This window comes from Thalassophryne amazonica, chromosome 15 (assembly GCF_902500255.1).
Source record: "Thalassophryne amazonica chromosome 15, fThaAma1.1, whole genome shotgun sequence".
NCBI classification, from domain to species: Eukaryota; Metazoa; Chordata; class Actinopteri; order Batrachoidiformes; family Batrachoididae; genus Thalassophryne; species Thalassophryne amazonica.
The window spans coordinates 93,470,689-93,495,764 of record NC_047117.1 but is presented as its reverse complement, the minus strand read 5'-3'; the positions used below and the strand labels follow the sequence as shown (position 1 = coordinate 93,495,764).

Below are 25,076 nucleotides of genomic sequence, written 5' to 3'. Positions count from 1 at the left end.
GCTAATAGGATTAATAAATGGAATAGTTTTGACTGCGTTGACTGTTTGGTCTCTAAAGTAAAGGTCAAACAAGGTCGACGTCTATTGGATTCTATAACATGTGACATACGAGGTCTGTTAGAAAAGTATCGTACCTTTTTATTTTTTTCAAAAACTATATGGATTTGATTCATATGTTTTTACGTCAGCCAAGCTTGAACCTTCGTGCGCATGTGTGAGTTTTTCCACGCCTGTCGGTTGCGTCATTTGCCTGTGGGCAGGCTTTGAGTGAGCACTGCTCCACCCCTCTCATCGTTGTTTCATTGATGTGTTGCACTGCATGAGGCAAATGGTGGTCACACCAGATACTGACTGGTATCCCCCCCAATAAAACAAAACTGCACCTTTCAGAGTGGCCTTTTATTGTGGGCAGTCTAAGGCACACCTGTGCACTAATCATGGTGTCTAATCAGCATCTTGATATGGCACACCTGTGAGGTGGGATGGATTATCTCAGCAAAGGAGAAGTGCTCACTATCACAGATTTAGACTGGTTTGTGAACAATATTTGAGGGAAATGGTGATATTGTGTATGTGGAAAACGTTTTAGATCTTTGAGTTCATCTCATACAAAATGGGAGCAAAACCAAAAGTGTTGCATTTAGATTTTTGTTGAGTATATGACTGTGTAGCCTCTCAGATTAATTCAGTTAATTAAGGAGTGGGGAGCTGTGCACACCTCTATACATTGATGAGACAGAGGTGGAGACGGTGAAAACCTTCAAATTCCTTGATACTCACATCAGTGATGATCTCACCTGGTCTTACAGATCATTAAGAAGTCCCAACAGACACTGTACTTTCTGAGAAGACTGAGCAAATTTGGTATATCAGCCAAAATTCTGTGCAACTTCTACAGGAGTATGATTGAGTATCCTCACCACTGCCGTCACAGTCTGGTACGGTAACTGCACAGTTGAAGACAGGAAGGCTCTCCAGCGTGTGATTAAGACCTCACACCACATCTCTGGGACAGCCTCCCCCCTCACTGTGGGACATTTTCCAAACTAGAGAGACAGTACACACCCCCAACACTCACCTTCATACTCCGACCATCAGGTAGATGCTACAGGAGTCTGAACTCCAGGACTACTAGGCTGGGGAGGAGCTTCTACCCACAGGCCATCAGGCTTCTCAATTGCTCTCTGACACACTGACCCCTCCACCACCTGAGTGACTTTTTCTTCACTGTCATTCTTCCCCTCATCAATATTACTATCATCCTCTAAGTATTTATTATAATAACTCTGTTCACTTCAAGTTAAAAGTTTCACTTGTATTTATTCTTTAAAATTGAAATTTAGAGTGCCGCAGGATGTCCATAACACCTGCACAACAGAGCACCCTTACCAGACACCCACAGCAAGCAGCAGGAATGCTGCTTACAACTACACAATATGGCACAATACTGCATAAACTGCATATCCTCTGAACTGTGCATCCTTTAAATTGTGTGTATAATACATTGTTCAGTCTAATAATGTGTATTTTATAATGTTTTCTTTTTTAATCACCTGATGTGAACTTTCTACATGCAAGCTTTCTAGGAAGAAAGAACAGAGTAAGAATTTCATTGTGTGTAAAACTGCCTGTTTTTACTGTGAACATGACAATTAAAAAAAAAACTCTATAAGAGATCCGTCCTGTGCCGGACGCGAGTCACAGATCCACAACTACAGATGGTGCCAGTGGTCCAAATTAAAATGTGTAGATGCTGAAGCGAGTCAGAATCAGAACTTCACTTTGACTCCATCAGAGGAGCAAAGTGTTCATCACACAGGAGGAGGAGGGGGGAGCTAAAGCTATTGTTCATGTCCTCCCCTGAACAAAGGGGCTGATCTGGGTCCCTGTAAACCCGGAGCAGGATTCACAGTCCTAAGGAGGCGTAATGCAGGACCAAACAGGACCGATCCGCTCCCGGACTCCGGCACTGTGAGTCGTCGGTCTGTGGAGGTTTTTCTTGATCCGGATCCGGGGAGCTTGTTTTTGACGGAGCCTCTGTAAACTCTCTCTCTGCAGGTACTCTGCTGTTTTACCTCCAGACTCGCGGTCCGGATCCCGGACTGATCATTTCTGCATCAGCTTCTCGTTTGGCGTCTTTTGTCGACCGACTTCATGTTAATGGCGTTAGCATGGCGGCTAACAGCCGCTAACTGGTTTCCCGACCAGTTTACGTTAGCTTGTCTTGCAGGCCGGCAGCCAGCTTTCTGAATAGTTTTTATTTACAGATAACTTGTTATTTACAGGCGGGTTTCAGTCCGTCTTACGACTTAGAACTGCTGATTGTTGTTTATTTTCTCCGCGTTAGCAAGGCTAACAGCTAACGCGCTACCATCGTACGCTTTATAACCAGACCACTGCGATAAATGTGCTACAACTGTCACAGTTACGAAATATAAAACCGTCAAAACGATATTTTTAACAAAAGTCGAACCAAGTTATTATTACTTGTCGGTTTTGTATTTTAAAAAGTTAGCTAGTGTGTAACCGGTGTTGCCAGATTTCGCCAATCAAACAAGCAACTGTCTGAAAACAAACCAAAATAAGACTCTTAATAACTTTATTACTCTTATTGGTTCATATTTTGAAAACAATATAGATCTGCTCCTTGCACTGCTGACGTTGCTTCTGGTGAGGATGATAGTTATACCATGTAGAAAATGCATTCACAATGTAGCTCTGCAGAACAGGTCTTGTTTTGACATCATAAAGCAGGTTTACATTACATGTCAGTCTTTTGTACAGGATAGGCAGGTTTCTTTTATGTTTTTTAATAAGGCGGAACCTGGAAAATTACTAAAAGGAATTTCATACATGTTCTCAAAAAGAGAAACGTTTTGGATTTAATTTGCCTCAAAACATAATCCTCTCGCCGAAGAACTATGTTACCAGCAAATTTTGTCCAGATCCATTCTGTCCAGTCAAACCCTGTTCCCAGCCTCAGACAGGTGTGTTTGCAGACACCAAACTGATCTAGGAGCAGTGCCATCTGCTCCACGTCTGCAGTCGTCATGTACACAGAGTACTGACAGACGACACAGGGCAGTTTTAATTATGTGGCACGATTGATTATGCCACAAATACCCCTCATGTTCTTTAATCCAACACAGAATAAAAATCTGCTTTTATCAGTCACTGGTAAATTGGACCAGGTTCTCTCTGAATTTTGCAGTTGCAGGAATTAATGAAATTCAAGTAACTCAATATTATTTGTGTGTGCTCTTTGAAATAGCCCTGAATGTGTTTGTGCTTTACTTTTAATAAATGTATTACAGCCTTGTTATTAACAAACTTTCCTGTAAAGAACATCTCTGCTTGTAATGATTTGATTGGTTTGGGGTGGTGATAACTTAGAGAGTTTGACCGCAATGAACACAACAAAATTTCGACATTTAACAGCAACTTGTGCAAAATCAAACTTGAATCATAAGTCGGTCTGACAATCCAGAGTGTAGCTTCACTGTCAGGGTTTTGTTCTTATTCCGGGTTCTTTTAGGTTCATTCTTGACCAACTGCTGTGTGTTTTCATTGCTCAGTGTTTGGTGTAGACATAAGATTTGTTGCTCATGATGATTGTGATCATCAGTCACACACAGAGCGTGAACCTCTATGACATCATATTTGCGTGCTTTAAGTTTGTGAGTGAGAAGAGAAGAGCCTTACTCCCAGTGGAGGAAGTGAAGCCCGGCTGATGTGATAGTGACTGTTCGTCATTAACCGCTAACAGGAGAGGAAAATGGCTAATGGAGCTCTCAACAACTAATGGATACGCAAGAATCGATTATTTATTTATTTATCATCCCATTTGTGCAGGCTCACACAGTAAACAGCTTGTTTTGCTGTTGTGTGAAGGAAGCGCTTTGTGGTGTTTACTTTGTCATGTGGACAGTTGATGAAAGTCATTATTGCTTTATGACTCACTGACTGTTCATTGAGCTGATTAAATGTCAGATTTTGCTGAAAATCAACAGAAGTATTTAACTTTATTTCAAATAAGGGCGGCACAGTGGCTTAGTGTTTAGCACTTTTGCCTCACAGTGAGAAGGTGATGGGTTCAATTCCCATCTGTGGCCTTTCTATGTGGAGTTTGCATGTTCTCCCTGTGTTTGCGTGGGTTTCCTCCCACATCCAAAGACATGTGGGTTAGGTGGATTGTGATCTTTAAATTGTCCGTAGGTGTGCGAGTGGGTGTGAATGTGTTTGTTTGCCTGTTTGTGGCCCTGTGACAGACTGGCGTCCTGTCCCGGGTGTACCCCGTGTCGCGCTCTGTGACAACTGGGATAGGCTCCAGCCCCCGTGACCCTTGATGGGACTAAGCAGTTGAAGATGTGTGTGAATGAGTTCAAACCACTTTGAACTTATTTAAGAAAGAATGGTACTCCCAATCAGTGGTTTTATATTGATTATCTGCAAATACAGAGACTTGATCTGTTGTTTGTGTTTTCCTACTGTAGATAATACACTTGTACAGGCCGCACTGCAAATACTATAGTCAGTTAAGTGTATATGTGTCATAACCAGGTGTACACATAACTGGTGCTCGTGCATGCTAAAAATAAAAGATGCACAAGAGAAAAAGTGGAGGGAAACTTTTTTCCCTACAAGCTGTAGTCACCGCTTCCCTCTGGATTTTCTGCTGTACATTATTTATTATTGGCATCCACGAGTACCTGAGCATCAGTTATGTCTCCTGTTCATAACTTGGCAGCTCATAGCAATCCAAGTTGCTTATGATTTAAGACAAAATAACAAACTAAACAGATTATTTTTATGGGTCTTATCAATTTCATGTTGTGCAGATTGTGGTAGTATTTGCTTTAAAGAAAAGGGGGAAATGGTGACGATTATGGTGTTTTACTTCTGTCCAAAAGGTAATCATACACATATCTGTGCAGTTAGGCTTTGTTCAGACTGCCAATTCAAATCAGATTTATTACTAATCTAAGCTCACTGGTTGACTGTGACCATATCGGATTTGTGTGTCCTCATTTTCCAGCTTACTCACATCACTTGCTAAAGAAATGACATAGCACCTGGCTTCTGTAGGTGCCTCCCAGGTTAGCCTGCACTGAATCATCCCCAGACAGTGCCAGAAAGCTCACCATCTCCTCACTCAACCACAAGGGAGACAGCATTACTCTCGAGCATGTGTTGGCTCCCAAAATGTTATGGTTGGCTCTTGTAGCTGAATAATAAGATAATAATAATAATAAGGTCAATAACCTAAAATGTTTCTACTGGATCCATACGGTCTGCCAGATCCATTCTCAGATCCTTCCAGAGCACTAAACTAGCATGTTTCCTGTATGTGGTTGATTTTATTTGTTTTAAAGCTGTTCAGACTTTCAACATGGGATCACATTCATATAGGATATGCACCAAATTTTTTTTTTTTCCTGGCAGTCTGAACAAAGTTTTAGTGGCGGTAATGTGCTAACAGGTTGACGACCACCAATATCATCTACAGAAAATGAAGCAAAAGTAATAGAAGAAGAAAAATGGAAGTACAAAATCTTCTTGAAAAACTAAGATTGAAGCAGCATCTATCAAAAATAGATTTGCTGCATTTTTTAAATGAAGCAGAGTATACATCTGTGAACATTGACTTTTAAATATTTTATTGTACTATTTTAACTTCTCTGTTTTTTATCTGTTTTGTGTTACTGCTTGTGTCTTATGTTTTTATTTTTTATTTATTAAATGTTTTTGTTACTGTTTTAACTTAGCTCTTACTCTTCTTGTTTAAATAGTAAAAGCCTAACCAGGGACAGGGGTTGCAAATTAGCTGTGGCTACAAACCTGCATGACATCTGTTTTTATATTTCATAAGAAATGCTAAATGCATGTGTCCCTGTCCAGTAAAAGACATTTATTTATTTATTTATTTTAATGCTTGTAAAATACATGAAGACGCTGCATAGCGAGGTGGCCGTCGGCTTCATCAGTGCCTCACAGATGAATTATGGTGAGAAAGAGTCATGTTTAATAACATCAGTTTGAGCAGTGAAACTATGCGTTGATTGACCACGATATGTCTTTGAAATCCTCATCGTTCATGCTCGGTATGGAACTGTTAAAAACAACCAGACTGGCTGTAGTTTAGCCTAGTGTGCCTTGATTGGAGAGTGGCGTTAACTCAGAACATGGTGCCATTTTGCTTCCACCTGTGCTGAACTACTGAATGAACCTTTTATGTTTTCAACATTTTTTAAGTCATTTAACCACATACAGCAACACATCCAGGTACAGGTGCTATCAAAATAAATATAAAAATAGTTTATCAAATTTACATAAATTTACAGTTCATGATGATTTATTTAATTAATTTAAATGCTGACTTATGCAGCTGCAGCTCTATAACTTTGTCATGCACGTCTCTGGATTATACTTTATTCTGGACTAATTTGACCCTTGACAAGTTTTTCTTCGATGATCACCACCTTCAAATCAAGGTAAACTATACATTTTCCTCTTTTATTGACTTTATGCTGTAAATGTGCTGGCTTTTCTGGTCCATTTGTAATCGGCGTGTGCATTGTAAAAACTATTAAAATATGATGAAGCAACATTTGTCAAAAATAGGTTTGCTGCATTTTTGAAGTGAAGCAGAGCATAAATCTGTGAACATTGACTTTTAAAGGACATGTCACACTGAAATCACAACAATTTTAAAGGGATTATTCAACATTAATTCTCTTTTTAAAAGTTCCTTATAGAGGTTGACAGCTTTATGACATTTGAGAGTCCACAAGCTTAATACTGATCATATATTGTTCAAATTCAGCCAGAAGTCTGTCTAAATTTGGGGTTACACACACACACACACACACACACACACACACACACACACACACACACACACACACTCAAGTAAAAAAAAAATATATACCTGCATTGAAAGCTCCATTAAAAAGAACACAAAGCAAAAGATGAAAAAAATTAACATTCCACTTACCCAGTGTAAAGACTTCCAAATTACTCCACAACAAAAAGAAGCCCCCATGGAAGTGTCACACGCATGCATCACACATGCACATGATTGCAAATGTGATCCTCAGCCACGGAACGGTCCACTCGTCCTCACTCGGATCCACAGCCAGAGATCATTTTCCAGGTCCACTCGGCCAGAGAATAATGTCCAGGTCCACTTGCTCTCGGGTTGTGATTGTGCGCGTGGGCGCATAATGTCCGATCGCAGCTCTGCCTTCAACTCAACTTCTGTCAGGATCGTGGCACATTACAGTCCGTTAGCTCCTGACACTAGCGTCTTCTGAGTTTTTCCAGTATGAGACATATATCTGCGTGTCCAGGCACATCCATGATCCCAGCAGCTGTAAACCAGCAGCTGTGACACAAACAGCAGCTTCACGACGCTTTAAGTTCCAAAATCTGACAGACTGACAAAGTTACGAGTTTTGGGGTGAAGTGTGTCGTCTCCTCTGTAAATCCAAGCCGCTGCTTTCAGAGACAAGCTCCGAAGCTTCGTTATCGGACAGAACCTCATTCGTTTTGCTCCGTCTGTCTTTGACTGGGATGTTTCTGTTTTGCTATTAACTACGTCCCATGCAGAGAAAAGCATTGCTGAGTGAGACATTTTCCGGAAATGCACCTGTTTCCTCACTTTGGGAGAGGAATAAAAAAAAAAATCAGAAACCACTAATTATAAGCGGATGTGTGCAGGGAGTCTTACAATCATGAGTACTTTGATGTTTTGTTGCTAAGTGGGACGTTAAAACACATCTTTCTGTCTTTTAAATATTTTATTGTACTATTTTAACTTCCCTGTTTTTTATCTGTTTTGTGTTACTGCTTGTGTGCATCTGTGGGTTATAGAGCTTTCTCTTATCGTGCCCCTGTTCTGTGGAATGATCTCTCTGCGTAAGTAAAACAGATTCTGTAGAGACTTTCAAGTCCAGACTTAAAACACACTCATTTTCCTTTTTATATGGCTACTATACTGGCATGGTATGGTACTATGCTTTTTATTCTTTTAATTCATTTTATTGGGAATTGTTTTGGAATTTATGTCTGTATTATGGCCCAAGCAGTGGGTCACCCCTTTGAGTCTGGTCTGCTTGAGGTTTCTTCCTCAGAGGGAGTTTTTTCTTACCACTGTCGCCTGTGTTCTTGCTCTGGGGTTTGGTATGGTTAGACCCTACTATGTGAAATGCCTTGAAGCAACTTTGTTGTGATTTGGCACTATATAAAATCAAATGAAATGATGGGGACGAAGGATCGAAAGCAGCACGTCAGGCTGCAGGTCTGAGTCTGAGCACAATGTGAAAAAATAAACGGCCGGGCTTTTAATCATTGAAATGACTTCAGTCTCACATGCGGGGTTTTTAATGGAAATACATTGCAATCGGATGGGACATTTTATCAGATGTGAGCGAAAAATCTGCTGTACAAAATCTGTTATATACGGTGTTTATTACATGGAAAACAATACAAAAACTTTGGGACTTTTTTGGTCTGGTGACTGTGACTATCTGGTTTATACGATGACGGTTTAGGTGAGTTTTACTGTACATGGGACTGAACAATAAATTTACCTCTCAAAGCTTTGATGATGAAGTCGCTTCCATCCCACACGGCTGACTTTATTTTCCCAAATGTTTCTTCTGTTCAGATCTGAAGGGAATCTGTACATCTTGAAGCCCTTGTTGTGTCTTTGTGCCTCCAAATGCACAACAACCCAGCATTTTCAGAGAATAAATAAATAAAATATCTGGATTTACATGCAGACAGATTAACAGCCAACGCTATTTTGAACCCAAGATGGCACCAGGAGTCACGTGACCGATTTTCTTTTTCTTTTTTCTTTTTTTTTTTTTTTTTTTTTACTCCCTTCCTCGACTTGTCATGTCGCCACTCTCTCTATCAAGGCACATTAGTTTAGCCCAGATATCTTGCTAAAATACTGAGATTTACAAGTCATTAACTCTGATTGTTAACAGTCCAGGACCCAAATGAGTTCAGGACGAGTCGAAATTTGGAACCATCACACTTGGTTTTTAAAGCCAGATATGTGTTGTCATTTGTTCACTGGCTTCTGACATTTTAAATAATGAATCAAATAATCATTTATCGTTGTAACTCTGTTTAATTGTGTATAAACCTGTCAGAATGTTTCAGCCTGTTTAGACATTTGTAGTATGCTTTTGCACATTTGTCTGTTGCTCTTTGACACAGCATGTCATCATTATGTTTAGTATGCAAAGAGAAGACAGAGGACATTAATGAGGCGGGGCTTCACCATGGCAACAGTAGAGGTCGTGACCTCAAGGCTGCCATGCCTGGATGGCTTTTATAGGCTCGCTGGGTAATTACTGTAGAAAAATGGATGGAGAGATAAGAATCCTCAGAGTGGAGTCGATATTGAGCTGTGATTGTTTGAAAGTTTTCTGTTGAGGGAATGGTATAACTTGATTAAAATTAAAAATTGATGACAACCTACTTTAATGCAAATCACTTCTGCAGCCAGTTGACTTTCGAGGAGTCAGAGGACGGACACAGAAATGGTTCCAAGTTATGTATCACTTGTAGTTCAGTGAAATTATACATTACGACACAGTTAAAGTGTCTGCAGCAGGTTGTCCTCAAATACTGAGTGAGTGAGGGAAGCCAACAAGTCACCCCTGACAGCCCAGACGCAGTTACAGGCATCAGTGGTGACAGAGATTTTATTGTTGCTTTTCCAGTTATGTCTTCTAACAGATTTAACTCTCCCATGTTTCCCAGGAGGTCCAGAGGAGACTCGAACCTAGATTCTATATGGAGTGTTTGTAGAAAAAGGCTGTAAAGTTCTGGCATGAAGCTGACTTTTTTTCGTTGCTGTTCCAGGCTGTTCCTCCAAGTCCTTCAAGCTGTACTCCCCGAAGGAGCCCCCCAACGGCAGCACTTTCCCCCCTTTCCACCCCGGCACCATGCTGGACAGAGACGTGGGGTAAGTTTCATCCCCTGTAAAGATGTCACAAAAGGAGTTGTGGGTTTAGTCTCTCAGATGAGTCCTGTAATACTTTGTTTAAAAATGCTGAAAAAAAAATCACAGAATTCAGAGTGCAGTTCTTATAAATGTTTCTATTTGTTCAAATTGCATTAAAAGTGCTCAGAACATGAAAAATTGCCACAAATAAAAAAAAAAAAAAAAATCTTTGAACTGCAAATAAAGGAGTCCTGTAGATCATTATAAAAATCCTGTGTCCAACTGTCAGTCGTTCAGAGTTGGACCTGAAAAGAACAACTCGGTTAACACAGAACATAATCATGCAGGAGACGCTGAATTTCTTTCTCCTCATCAGGAGAGAGCAAACGAGCGTGACCCCTCCAACAACCGTCTCGTCCACTCTTAAGGGCCCCGCCCATCTGCCGCTCCTATTTATTGAATAAAGTTACATACAAGCATATAGGACAAAACAAGAAAAAGACACAGAGTCTGGTCTCACGTTGATATGAAAACTGTTATGGCTTTAAGTCTCCAGTCTCCTAGTCCTCCGATAACAACGTTCAGCCCTGAACCAGTGTGCCGGTCACACCGCTCTTCCCTTAAGGCTGACCCGTTAATTAAAGACGCACATCTGCGCTCAGCAAAAACATGATCTCAGCAAAACAGTCTGTCCTCTCATTGAGTCAAAGATCATCTTGTGAGCAGTTTAATGATTACTTAAACAGTTCAGTGAATATAGTGAATAGATATGTATCAATCAATCAATGTAGTGAATATAACTACTTTAGCAGTTCTGTGATTAACAAAGAAAGCAATATTAATGAAACACATTGAAACACATGTATATAAATGTGTATATGGAGAATGAGATGAAAGACAAAATCAAAGACAGCAAATCAAAGTAAAGACATTAATATTTGATAATTATATTGCTGATATATAGAAAACCCTGTCACCAATAAACCCGGTGTTTGGATGCTGAACATGTAACTGTAAACAGACGGGCGGGTGCTCGTGTGCAAAAACTGTCATGGTTATGTTTCCGGTGTTCCTCGTGTTATGCGACACAAGTGTGTTCTGGAAGGTGAGGTCCTATTCAAGGCACATAAATGTGAAATGCATCGTGAGTTGCTGCTTCGGTCTTGCTCCTCCCCCTCAAGTGTCTCTCCTATGGTACCGTTATGCTCTGACATAACACATCATGTGATAAATCTGTTTCCGGGCCCAAACAAAACACTTATGGCTATGTAAATTGATGAGATTCATTTCATAAATGGTCGGTGCAGCTGCTACAGCGTCTGCAAAACAAAAAGGCCAGGGTGGACACAGTTCCGCTAACCGCTAATTATCGAAGCTAATGTTTTCATTATCGGATTAGCTTTTCAGTTAACTTTGAAAACCATCATCGGACTAATTATATTCCGATAAGTTTTGGTCCGATAATTTTTAGGCCGCTCACATTTTTGCAGGCATGATGAGCAAAGCTTAACAGTTACAAACATTTATTAAGTCTAAAATCAGTTGAGTACCGACCTGTTCTGTAGTAGATGTGCAGTTCTATCCTCTGCAAACAGAGGAGAGCTAGTTCCAAAAGAAACTGCTCTGTCCTCTGCATGCAAAAGAGAACTGGTCACAGAAAAGAAAAAAAGCTCATTTCTTTTAACACCATACTGATATGCTGGCAATATCACCCAAGTCATACAGAGGCATACAGTGTTATACTTTAACTTTGTGCAAATGATAGAATTGACATTAATGGAGTTATTCTATCTGGAATAATTTGATGATTTTAAATCAAAACCATAACTCAAAATTGCTTTATTTTCCAAGACCTTCACCTCACTGCAGCATGGCTATATTCGGTTAAGGAATAATGGCTTGTTTTGTATGTGTGTAGAGTTGAGGTTCGCTGCTTCTCTCAGCTGCTTTCAGCCAGTCAGAATCTCCGTAATATCGAAAGTCGCTGAAAGTATGTAGGTGTGGACATTTTGATTTTCTGCGAGTTTTGAGAGAGAGGATGAAGACTGCGTTAAAGAGTTTGATAGTGGTATTAAGTGGACATGGACAGGACAAAGGCGAGACTTGGTGAATTCATCTGCAAGGTTGAGCTCCCCGGTAAAGCCGTCTGCACGCCAAGGTCAGATTTCTTCATCAGAACTTGGGAAGAACACTGCAAGACGAAGAAACATGTCACCAAAGTTAATATAAACTGACTAATCTGCCAGGGTCCAGCGAGTTCACTGATTTCTACAACCCCTGGCAAAAATTATGGAATCACCGGCCTCGGAGGATGTTCATTCAGTTGTTTAATTTTGTAGAAAAAAGCAGATCACAGACATGACACAAAACTAAAGTCATTTCAAATGGCAACTTTCTGGCTTTAAGAAACACTATAAGAAATCAGGAAAAAAAAATTGTGCCAGTCAGTAACGGTTACTTTTTTAGACCAAGCAGAGGGAAAAAAATATGGAATCACTCAATTCTGAGGAAAAAATTATGGAATCATGAAATACAAAAGAACGCTCCAACACATCACTAGTATTTTGTTTCACCACCTCTGGATTTTATAACAGCTTGCAGTCTCTGAGGCATGGACTTAATGAGTGACAAACAGTACTCTTCATCAATCTGGCTCCAACTTTTTCTGATTGCTGTTGCCAGATCAGCTTTGCAGGTTGGAGCCTTGTCATGGACCATTTTCTTCAACTTCCACCAAAGATTTTCAATTGGATTAAGATCCGGACTATTTGCAGGCCATGACATTGACCCTATGTGTCTTTTTGCAAGGAATGCTTTCACAGTTTTTGCTCTATGGCAAGATGCATTATCATCTTGAAAAATGATTTCATCATCCCCAAACATCCTTTCAATTGATGGGATAAGAAAAGTGTCCAAAATATCAACATAAACTTGTGCATTTATTGATGATGTAATAACAGCCATCTCCCCAGTGCCTTTACCTGACATGCAGCCCCATATCATCAATGACTGTGGAAATTTACATGTTCTCTTCAGGCAGTCATCTTTATAAATCTCATTGGAATGGCACCAAACAACAGTTCCAGCATCATCACCTTGCCCAATGCAGATTCGAGATTCATCACTGAATATGACTTTCATCCAGTCATCCACAGTCCATGATTGCTTTTCCTTAGCCCATTGTAACCTTGTTTTTTTCTGTTTAGGTGTTAATGATGGCTTTCGTTTAGCTTTTCTGTATGTAAATCCCATTTCCTTTAGGCGGTTTCTTACAGTTCGGTCACAGACGTTGACTCCAGTTTCCTCCCATTCGTTCCTCATTTGTTTTGTTGTGCATTTTCGAATTTTGAGACATATTGCTTTAAGTTTTCTGTCTTGACTCTTTGATGTCTTCCTTGGTCTACCAGTATGTTTGCCTTTAACAACCTTCCCATGTCGTTTGTATTTGGTCCAGAGTTTAGACACAGCTGACTGTGAACAACCAACATCTTTTGCAACATTGCGTGATGATTTACTCTCTTTTAAGAGTTTGATAATCCTCTCCTTTGTTTCAATTGACATCTCTCGTGTTGGAGCCATGATTCATGTCAGTCCACTTGGTGCAACAGCTCTCCAAGGTGTGATCACTCCTTTTTAGATGCAGACTAACGAGCAGATCTGATTTGATGCAGGTGTTAGTTTTGGGGATGAAAATTTAGAGGGTGATTCCATAATTTATTCATCGGAATTGAGTGAGTCCATATTTTTTTCCCTCTGCTTGGTCTAAAAAAGTAACCGTTACTGACTGCCACAATTTTTTTTTTCCTGATTTCTTATAGTGTTTCTTAAAGCCAGAAAGTTGCCATTTGAAATGACTTTAGTTTTGTGTCATGTCTGTGATCTGCTTTTTTTCTACAAAATTAAACAACTGAATGAACATCCTCCGAGGCCGGTGATTCCATAATTATTGCCAGGGGTTATGTAGATGGAGGCCCAGGCTGATCCACTCATTTGCTGGCTGTTGCCAGAGCACCGCCATCTTGGTTAATTTAATTTAATAACCAGACATCAATAAAAATCAATGTGGGCATGATCAGTTTTTTTAAGTTTCGGGATAAATATGCCTTTTCCGTGCTGTTACATTTATTCAAACTCAGTGCCACATTTGTAAAGCCGCTGTTTGTCCAAACAAATACAGATGAGGATCAGACTGTTTATAGAATAGACTGAATGAAATTGTTGGTCCCAGTCCAGATAGAAAATAATACCATCAGTTTGTTAAACACACTGTGTGTCTGCCACGACACCAGACACTAGTCTGATCCTTCATTAATGTCATTGTGAAGTTAAAGATGGGAAATAATCAGGGGTGAAAGTAAGAGCTTTACACACTTGCATCATATTAAAGATATTAAGACGGCTCTTAACCCACCTACGGCGCTGCTTTTACGGAACACTTCACGAAAATATCAAATAATATCAATAAAATGAAACAGCCACGCCAGCCAGGGCGAAAGTAAGATTTTTCAATAATTTCCGGACCAATCTGAAACACTACACTGGAATATGGAGTATACCAGAGAGAAATGAATCTCACTCGTGTATAGTCTTATATTAGTAGAATATACAAAGTCAAAGTGACTGTCATGTGACCCACCAAACCCACTAGACAGCATCTGCTGTCTAGTGGATTAAAAAAATGTATCGATGAGCGAGCCCCAAAGCACACAGCGACCGAACAGCCAGTGCTCAGGTCTGTGTCCAAAAATTCTATTCATGCAATTAAAATTTGTTTACCGTCACTGAAATTTTTAAGTGTGGTGCAGTTATTTATTCTGTACATGTACTGAAATGGTAAATGGACTGCATTTATATAGCGCTTTTCCATCTGCATCAGACGCTCAAAGCGCTTTACAATTATGCCTCACATTCACCCCAATGTCAGGGTGCTGCCATACAAGGCGCTCACTACACACCGGGAGCAATAGGGGATTAAAGACCTTGCCCAAGGGCCCTGAGTGATTTTCCCGTCAGGCGGGGATTTGAACCTATGATCTTCTGGACTCAATCCCAATACCTTAACCACTAGACCATCACCTCCCCTGTTGAAATGAAATTCAGGGATGCAAAACCTGTTTGTATACAGATTCAGGTATCACTGAAAAAAGCTCTACGTGGACTGATTCTACAACCCCTGGCAAAAATTATGGAATCACCGGCCTCGGAGGATGTTCATTCAGTTGTTTAATTTTGTAGAAAAAAAGCAGATCACAGACATGACACAAAACTAAAGTCATTTCAAATGGCAACTTTCTGGCTTTAAGAAACACTATAAGAAATCAAGAAAAAAAGATTGTGGCAGTCAGTAACGGTTACTTTTTTAGACCAAGCAGAGGGAAAAAAATATGGAATCACTCAATTCTGAGGAAAAAATTATGGAATCACCCTGTAAATTTTCATCCCCAAAACTAACACCTGCAGCATATCAGATCTGCTCGTTAGTCTGCATCTAAAAAGGAGTGAACACACCGTGGAGAGCTGTTGCACCAAGTGGACTGACATGAATCATGGCTCCAACACGAGAGATGTCAATTGAAACAAAGGAGAGGATTATCAAACTCTTAAAAGAGAGTAAATCATCACGCAATGTTGCAAAAGATGTTGGTTGTTCACAGTCAGCTGTGTCTAAACTCTGGACCAAATACAAACAACATAGGAAGGTTGTTAAAGGCAAACATACTGGTAGACCAAGGAAGACATCAAAGCGTCAAGACAGAAAACTTAAAGCAATATGTCTCAAAAATCGAAAAATGTACAACAAAACAGATGAGGAACGAATGGGAGGAACCTGGAGTCAACGTCTGTGACCGAACTGTAAGAAACCGCCTAAAGGAAATGGGATTTACGTACAGAAAAGCTAAACGAAAGGCATCATTAACACCTAAACAGAAAAAAACAAGGTTACAATGGGCTAAAGAAAAGCAATCATGGACTGTGGATGACTGGATGAAAGTCATATTCAGTGATGAATCTCGAATCTGCATTGGGCAAGGTGATGATGCTGGAACTTTTGTTTGGTGCCATTCCAATGAGATTTATAAAGATGACTGCCTGAAGAGAACATGTAAATTTCCACAGTCATTGATGATATGGGGCTGCATGTCAGGTAAAGGCACTGGGGAGATGGCTGTCATTACATCATCAATAAAAGCACAAGTTTATGTTGATACACTCAACAAAAATATAAATGCAACACTTTTGGTTTTGCTCCCATTTTGTATGAGATGAACTCAAAGATCTAAAACGTTTTCCACATACACAATATCACCATTTCCCTCAAATATTGTTCACAAACCAGTCTAAATCTGTGATAGTGAGCACTTCTCCTTTGCTGAGATAATCCATCCCACCTCACAGGTGTGCCATACCAAGATGCTGATTAGACACCATGATTAGTGCACAGGTGTACCTTAGACTGTCCACAATAAAAGGCCACTCTGAAAGGTGCAGTTTTATCACACAGCACAATGCCACAGATGTCGCAAGATTTGAGGGAGCGTGCAGTTGGCATACTGACAGCAGGAATGTCAACCAGAGCTGTTGCTCGTGTATTGAATGTTCATTTCTCTACCATAAGCCGTCTCCAAAGTCGTTTCAGAGAATTTGGCAGTACATCCAACCAGCCTCACAACCGCAGACCACGTGTAACCACACCAGCCCAGGACCTCCACATCCAGCATGTTCACCTCCAAGATCGTCTGAGACCAGCCACTCGGACAGCTGCTGAAACAGTCGGTTTGCATAACCAAAGAATTTCTGCACAAACTGTCAGAAACCGTCTCAGGGAAGCTCATCTGCATGCTCGTCGTCCTCATCGGGGTCTGGACCTGACTCCAGTTCGTCGTCGTAACCGACTTGAGTGGGCAAATGCTCACATTCGCTGGTGTTTGGCACGCTGGAGAGGTGTTCTCTTCATGGATGATGCGAAGGACATGTGTTGCACTGCATGAGGCAAATGGTGGTCACACCAGATACTGACTGGTATCCCCCCCCCCAATAAAACAAAACTGCACCTTTCAGAGTGGCCTTTTATTGTGGGCAGTCTAAGGCACACCTGTGCACTAATCATGGTGTCTAATCAGCATCTTGATATGGCACACCTGTGAGGTGGGATGGATTATCTCAGCAAAGGAGAAGTGCTCACTATCACAGATTTAGACTGGTTTGTGAACAATATTTGAGAGAAATGGTGATATTGTACATGTGGAAAAAGTTTTAGATCTTTGAGTTCATCTCATACAAAATGGGAGCAAAACCAAAAGTGTTGCGTTTATATTTTTGTTGAGTATATTTTGGACAATTGAAAGGATGTTTGGGGATGATGAAATAATTCTTCAAGATGATAATGCATCTTGCCATAGAGCAAAAACTGCAAAAACATTCCTTGCAAAAAGACACATAGGGTCAATGTCATGGCATAGGGTCAATGTCAATGAACAGATCTGATTTGATGCAGGTGTTAATTTGGGGGATGAAAATTTACAGGGTGATTCCATACTTTTTTCCTCAGAATTGAGTGATTCCATATTTTTTTCCTCTGCTTGGTCTAAAAAAGTAACCGTTACTGACTGCCACAATCTTTTTTTCTTGATTTCTTATAGTGTTTCTTAAAGCCAGAAAGTTGCCATTTGAAATGACTTCAGTTTTGTGTCATGTCTGTGATCTGCTTTTTTTCTACAAAATTAAACAACTGAATGAACATCCTCTGAGGCCGGGGATTCCATAATTTTTGCCAGGGGTTGTATTATTACAGTCAGGCTTCCACAATCCCCAACTTACAAAAAGTATTGAATGGAAATTCATGATATTAGGTCTCTGTAGTGGCCCTGAAATTCCCTCTGAAATGATTAAAACCTGTGAGCTTCAGGGGGCTGGCATATGTGTACTGATCTGTTCCTTATATAATTTGTCCATCCGTCTGAAAAAGAAAAAATGTTCACAGAAATAATCATGAGCACTTTGTAGTTGAAACTATCATTATTATTTTGTATTTCTTAAACTTCAATTTTAATCAAATGTATTTTTGTCCAGATTTGGAGCAGTAAAGATAATTCTTCCAGTGTGACGTTTTAGTGCCGGTTCAAGGAGAGGGGCTTAACCACATTGTGTGTTTATTGGGTGGTGACAGGTTTGATGTACTGCTCATCCCTGTTAACGCTGCTTTGTTGATGATAGGGATAGGGATGGGTATTGATAATATTTTATCTATCTATCCAATTCTTTGATTCCCTTATCAATACCTCTTGTGAATTTTCTGTGTTCTAAAAGTAGGCTTTACAGGTTTTCTATGTCAGCAACATTTTATTGAGTCTTAAAATAAATAAATGTGAAATTGGTCACTGGATCCTTGATCTCTGGACATAAATAAAATCTGTAGTTTTTCTCAAAAGCATTTTGTTTCAGACATTAATGGCATGAATGTCTCTCCGTACCTCTGAGCTGCACTGCACATCAAGATCAGTGTAATTCATGAAGAATGTAGGATGTCTTATTTTGTGAGGGGGGGGGGGGGGGTTTAGTCTGCTGTAGTTTGTCTGTTACAGCATTTGGAAAGAGGTGTCATTTGATTTAAAACAGTGGTTCACTTTGAAGTTATTAATTCCAATGATTCTTGTTTCTTTCCTGCAACAAGACAAGAGTTCCAGATAGTGACTTTAATCCACACAAAAGTGACTCATGATTGACATATTTTAATGGATTTGAGAGGGGTTAAGAAGTGGACTTGAAAAGTTTCTGAAAAGCATCGAAGCAGAGAACCAAAAAAGCAATGGGTTGGAGCACGGCTTCGTTGGTTCAGGCCTCAAGAACAGCCGCTGCAGAAGGGTTTTATTACAGACCTGCTGCAAGGCCATCGGCCATCTTTGTACTCCTCATAGAAGCTGTATGTGTGCAATGTGAGTGTCCAATCGGAATTGGTTCACCATCACATGGTTTTTCAAAATCCAATCATAGGGCAGATTTACCTCACGTGAAAAGCCAAAGATCGTTTTCAGGAGTGATGTGTTACTAGTTGGCCCGTTTGAATAGCCCCCTGGGTGCTCCATTGAGTACATACTATTAGTACATACTCAGTGCGCCATTACGCACAGCGATCAGTGAAAGCAGGAGCACACGGAGAGCCTCTGATAACAATCTCACGTGCTCAAAGAGTGTGTAACTATCAGGATTGGTCCACTAGTTTGCATGTGAATGTTACTGGATAACTCTGTTGCTTTCTTTGCGTAAAGCACTGTTTACCATATCAGTTGACAACAAAACGCATAGACCATTTTGTATATATTTTTCAAAATCTGCATTTGTGTTTATTGTTTGAACCTTTTTTTGTACAGTCTTTCACACAAGACCTCAAATTACCTTTATAAAGTGTCAAAACAGTTGTTTATTATAGTTTGCTGTGTGTTTTGAATAAATGTGTGTGGAAAATAATTTTTTGCTTTATTTTTTCCTTGCCTATTTTTGATTGTAAACCTTTATTACACTTACAAAACACAACAAAAACATATTCTTAAAGCACAGGTTGTCCTGAAAAAAGAGACATAAAACTTGATTGTGGGATGCAGGGAGAGCTGTTAACAGCAATAATAAAACATTTATGCCAGGTGAGTGAATTGTCCAAAAAATGCCCTCGGACCCCAGAGGGTTAATGAGCCGCTGCTGATCTTTGTCGTGTGAAGGACATTCTGAACAGCAGCGTGTATGATGTGTCGCCATGACTGTAGTAGGTTCTTCTTTTGGCTTCTCCCAGCAGCTCCAGTATTGATGTGGATCTACGTTTATTTGACCCCAGATGTCGTCCCTTACATAACTCCGCCTTACAGGGAGGGGTCACTGCAGACTTTAGTGTTTGTTGTGTTAAGCGGGCGTCGCCCGGCGCTCATCTGTGTACGTTTCTGTTGTTTTTGTTGTTGAAGCGGAGTGGCTGTGAATGCTGTCGACTGTCTGTCTGAGGGTGATGTTGAAATGAGGCACGGCAGCACTGATTGGACCGTGTGCTGCACCACAGATACTGATTTTTTTGGGGGGGGGGGGGGGGGTTGTCTAGTTCCTTGTCTTTGTCTCGTGGAGTTTGTTTATGTTGTGGTTCGAACATCAGGACTGTAAGCTGAAGTTCATAATGTGTCCCTGTGTCTTTGCAGTCCAACCCCGATGTATCCTCCCACATACCTGGAGCCAGGAATCGGGTGAGTCAGCCTTATTTACCCTCGGCGGGTGGGGTGGGGTCATGTGAACTTGTGTTTCTAGTAATGTATGTTTTTATTTAAGCACATTTGAGAATTTGTGGACTTGAATTCAGAATCTTTTCGTTCGTCTCTCGTTGGCGGCCTGTCCGCTTTGAACTGGTTCTTAATGGCTTCAGTCCTGTGTGTTTTGAGTGGAAGCTGATTTGTGGTTCCTCCCTGTGATGCAGGAGGCACACGCCTTACGGAAACCAAACCGACTACAGAATATTTGAACTGAACAAACGGTTACAGAACTGGACAGAGGTAAGCAGGCGCACATCTCCGTGCACGTGGATCCCCGGCACCGGCTGAACCTGGTTCTGTCCTCTGCAGGAGTGCGACAACCTGTGGTGGGATGCGTTTACTACAGAGTTCTTTGAGGATGACGCCATGTTGACCATCACGTTCTGTCTGGAAGACGGACCCAAACGCTACAGTAAGAGATCAAACCGCTCGCCTCAAACACGGAGCTGAGCCACACACATGAATTCAGGGATCTCTTTAAACTCCTCAGAAACAGAAACACCATCAGGGTTTCTGTGTCATCACCTGAACAGCTCAGCATTTCCTCTTAAATTATTCTGCTTCTTATTTGTCTGTCATGAGGAATCATTTCAGATTTAACTGAAAACACATAAATACAAATAACTTTCACATTAATCAGCAAACTGTAAATTTACACCACATGAAGGAGGAGCCAAAATAAAATCAGAGTCTGGGAGTTGGTCGCTAACCTTCCATGCAACATGATGTCATTTCCCTATTGTTCACGCCCCTCCTGTCTCTACTCTGCAGCGATTGGCCGGACGTTGATTCCGAGGTACTTCCGCAGTATATTTGAGGGCGGTGCCACTGAGCTCTACTACATCCTGAAACATCCCAAGGAGTCGTTCCACAATAACTTTGTTTCTCTGGACTGTGATCAGTGCACCATGGTCACGCAGAACGGAAAGCCCATGTTCACACAGGTAAGGGGGGAAGCGGCGTTTACTGCGGTGATGTTTCCCAGAGGATTATTTTTAAGACAAAAATAAACATGTATCGGCCTTCAGCAGTGCTTTAAAACCAAAGTGAATGGTGTGAGCAGCTGCTCCCAGCATCATGCTGCTGTGGAATATTCCAGCCATGTTCCAACCCTCCATGACCCGGATAAAGTAGATGAAGGTCAGCGCCCTCTGAATCACACTGGGACTCTGAGCTAAACCTCCACTTTGACGCTTTGCGGTCGTGACGCGCTCACAGATGGAGCTCGTGTCTGGAGTTCCAGCACGGAGCCACTGTAGAACTTACCAGAACTCTCCAGGAGACCTGTTCACCCGTTCTCCTAAACTGAACATTTAGAATCACTTAAGATCTGCCAGAGATGTCCAGGTCAGACACGTAGCACGACCTGTGTGTTCATCTTCCACTTTGATGTCTGAATGCTTCTGATGAAATGTGCACGGCACATCTGGAGGAGGAGAGAAGCACAGGTGTGTCAGTTCGCTTTGGTTTCTGAAGTACTGCAGGAGTCTCATTTATTAAACTGCGTGTAGAAAAGTGTTACATGCTGACACACAAACCAAATGGAGTCTGTGCGTGCAGGTGTGTGTGGAGGGCCGCTTGTATCTGGAGTTCATGTTCGACGACATGATGAGGATAAAGACGTGGCACTTCAGCATCAGGCAGCACCGGGAACTCATCCCCCGCAGCATCCTGGCCATGCATGTGAGTGGGTCCTGATCCACTGGGTGGTGTTCTTGTCTGGGTGTGTGTTTGTGACCTGTGCTGTGTTGGTGCTCAGGCCCAGGACCCACAGATGCTGGAGCAGTTATCCAAAAACATCACAAGATGTGGCCTGTCCAACTCCACCCTCAACTACCTCCGAGTAAGTACCACAGGAACCACAGCAGTACTGTGTGGAGGAACCAGGCCTGACATGATGTGCTGGGGGCTTTTCTTTAGTTCTCTGTGGACTGCGGTCTTCTCATTTAGGTTTCCTCTGTTTAAAGAGCCAAGCTCATGGGACCAATGTCCTAATGTCAGAATTCAAAGGGAACTGTCTATGTTACAATAAACATTTAGGGAACTTTGTCCCGAACCCTCAGCCATTTATTACCCCTCCGCCCCACTTTTGTTTATTGTCATGCTGGTCTTAAATTTCATTCCCGTTGACACAAAAAAAAAAAAAACAGTCTTAAATCTGTGTTTTGTGACAGTTGAAAGAAAAGCTGTGAATTCTCTTATGCCGTGTTCACACCAGGCGCGACCAGACGTGCGCCACCATCGCCCAGTGTGTCGCTCCGCTTTCGCTGCAAAAATTTGCCCCAGTGCGTCATCGAATAGGAGGAGCTTCCATTAAGCTCGCCGGCTCCAGTTGTCAGTCAAGTTAACGTGACAAACCTTGATCACACGGAGCGAGTTGCTGTGCTCTTAATTGTTGTGGAAAGCTGACAAACGTCACCAGCGGCACCGTCCCTGGGTTCACAACATCCTCACGAGATGTTCCCAATTTGGGGAGTATCGTTATTTGCTGCAGGAGCTGCGTCTGGATGACGGCTGCTTTCAGCGGTCCTTCCGCCTCTCCAGGACCCAGTTTGAGGACCTCCTGTCCCGTTCACGCTCGCACATGTAAACAATAAAAAAAAAAAAAAACTCTGCTGCCCACTGCTGTGGTGCTGCTGCTCATTCTTCCCCCAAACTCTGTCATAATTGTGTTCATAAACCAGTCACCATTTGTTTTTATTAGAAATCTGTGTAGTTAATAAGCTTCACGGACGATTCGCTTGCGCGCACACGTGCTGTGGGGCTGCTGCTTGCTCTTCCCCCAAAAACTCTGTCATTACTGATCCGTTTACTCAGTCCATCATTGTGTGACGACACCTTTACTCTGATGCTGTTTTCCGAGTGTATTCTGATCAGAATGTCTTTGGCGTCGGACGTGGACTCGTCTTTTGTCTGATGGCGTTTGTTTGCTCCTGTAGCTGTGTGTGATTCTGGAGCCAATGCAGGAGCTAATGTCCAGACACAAGACGTACAGCCTCAGTCCCCGTGACTGCCTGAAGACCTGCCTCTTCCAGAAGTGGCAGCGAATGGTGGCGCCGCCAGGTACGTGACCTCATGACCTCCCCTCACCCACACACAGTCCACACACCTCTGAGTCCTAACTGTGACTCGTCTGTAGCGGAGCCGTCGAGGCAGGCGCCAAACAAGAGGAGGAAGCGAAAGATGTCGGGAGGCAGCACCATCAGTGGCGGAGGAGGAACAAACAACAACAACAACAAGAAGAAGAGTCCCGGCAGCGGCTTCCCGCTGTCCAGCCAAGTGCCAGTGAGTCCACCACCGCACTCTAGTGTCAGTGTCTGGCTACTACAACAAATACACACTGCCCTCTGCTGTCAATGTCTGGCTATTACAACAGAAACACACCACCAGCATTAGAGTGTGTGCGTGCGTGCGTGCGTGCGTGCGTGTGTGTGTGTGAGTGAAGGTCAGAGGTTAACTCTCCTGAGGCGACATCATGTCACCCAGCAGGTTTGATTTTCAAAACTGAACAATTTGAAGTCAGGAATTAAAAACGCGGAATGGAAACATGTATAAAAAAACAAAACAAAAAAAAAACCCTCAAATATTGAAAAAACAAAAAGAAGAAACCACATTTAACAAACACATCCATACAGTTTTATTTAATAGGACTTACTGATCTGTTGCCATGACAGTTGTCATGCAGTCTTTGTCAGCATTCTTCAGTCCTTCGCTCTAACCTGTGATTTTTGGCCTGATTGGTCCGCGCGGTGCTTAAAGGGTGTTTTGGTGTCTTTCAGGACGTGATGGTGGTGGGCGAGCCCACGCTGATGGGAGGAGAGTTTGGCGACGAGGATGAGCGTCTGATCACACGGCTGGAGAACACACAGTTTGACGCAGCCAACGGCATCGATGACGAGGACAGCTTCAACAACTCTCCGGCTCTGGGCTCCAACTCGCCGTGGAACAACAAGGCGCCGTCCAGCCAGGAGAGCAAGAGCGACAACCCCACCTCCCAGGCGTCGCAGTAAACCCGCAGCCCCGCCCACCGACGCCAGCCCGCCCCTCTGTGTTCACATCCTCATAAACAAAATGTACTGTCTGCTCTCGCTAGTTTTCTTTTTGGACAGCGATCAGGAGGCAGAGCCTAAAGACTGTGCATGCTAAAGTGTCCGTGTCACAGTGCACGTGTATGGACAGGGTGAGGAAGATGATGGCGGCGGCTCGGAGGTGGCGGTGGCGAGTTGCATAGCGACAGCTTGTCCACCTGACCCCTGACGTGGGTCTGAGTTCTGGTCTGTTGCTTCAGCGCTCGGCTCGGTCCGTGTTTGAGTGTGCAGATGTGGGCGGACCAGAACTTAGACTCCGCCTCTCAAACCATCAACACACTCGTGAAGCTGAAAGGCGGCACAAAGAACAGGTCTCCCATTGGTCACGATTGAAGGATTCTGGTCTCTGATTGGATGATGGAGCATTTATAACACACTGACACGTTTGGAGAGTTTTTATACAGTATATATATTTCCCTAGAATGTTCTTAATTTGTATTAAACACCTTCATTTTAATAGTTTTCTTTTTTATTTTCTACCGAATCAATACTGAAAAGCTACAGACCAAGGAGCACCACAGGACTATAACCCCCGCCCCCAGAAATCTATTGTTTTTATGGTTTGTGTTTATAAAAGAGAAATAATTTAGTGTGGATGTTCTTATTTTGTTCCTCTTTGTGGATTTGTGCTTGTATATTTAAGGTAGTAGCAAAGTTCTGTCTGTAATAAAATGTATTCTTAGATCAACCTAAAGCCATCCTGATGTAAAGAAACAAAATAAACTCCTCCCTCTGTTGTCC

General features: G+C 41.9%; 1 protein-coding gene across 1 annotated transcript; it reads left to right on the top strand.

Annotated features, from left to right (window-relative positions):
- The first annotated feature begins 1,822 nt into the window (after positions 1 to 1,822).
- On the top strand, positions 1,823 to 25,076 carry ldb1b (LIM-domain binding 1b). The gene is made up of 11 exons (XM_034187339.1): positions 1,823 to 1,973; positions 9,883 to 9,985; positions 20,140 to 20,184; positions 20,412 to 20,487; positions 20,557 to 20,659; positions 21,019 to 21,191; positions 21,808 to 21,930; positions 22,007 to 22,090; positions 23,187 to 23,310; positions 23,387 to 23,532; positions 24,027 to 25,076. Exons 1-11 carry the CDS (start codon positions 1,928 to 1,930, stop codon positions 24,255 to 24,257), a joined length of 1,254 nt encoding a protein of 417 aa, XP_034043230.1. The 5' UTR covers positions 1,823 to 1,927; the 3' UTR covers positions 24,258 to 25,076.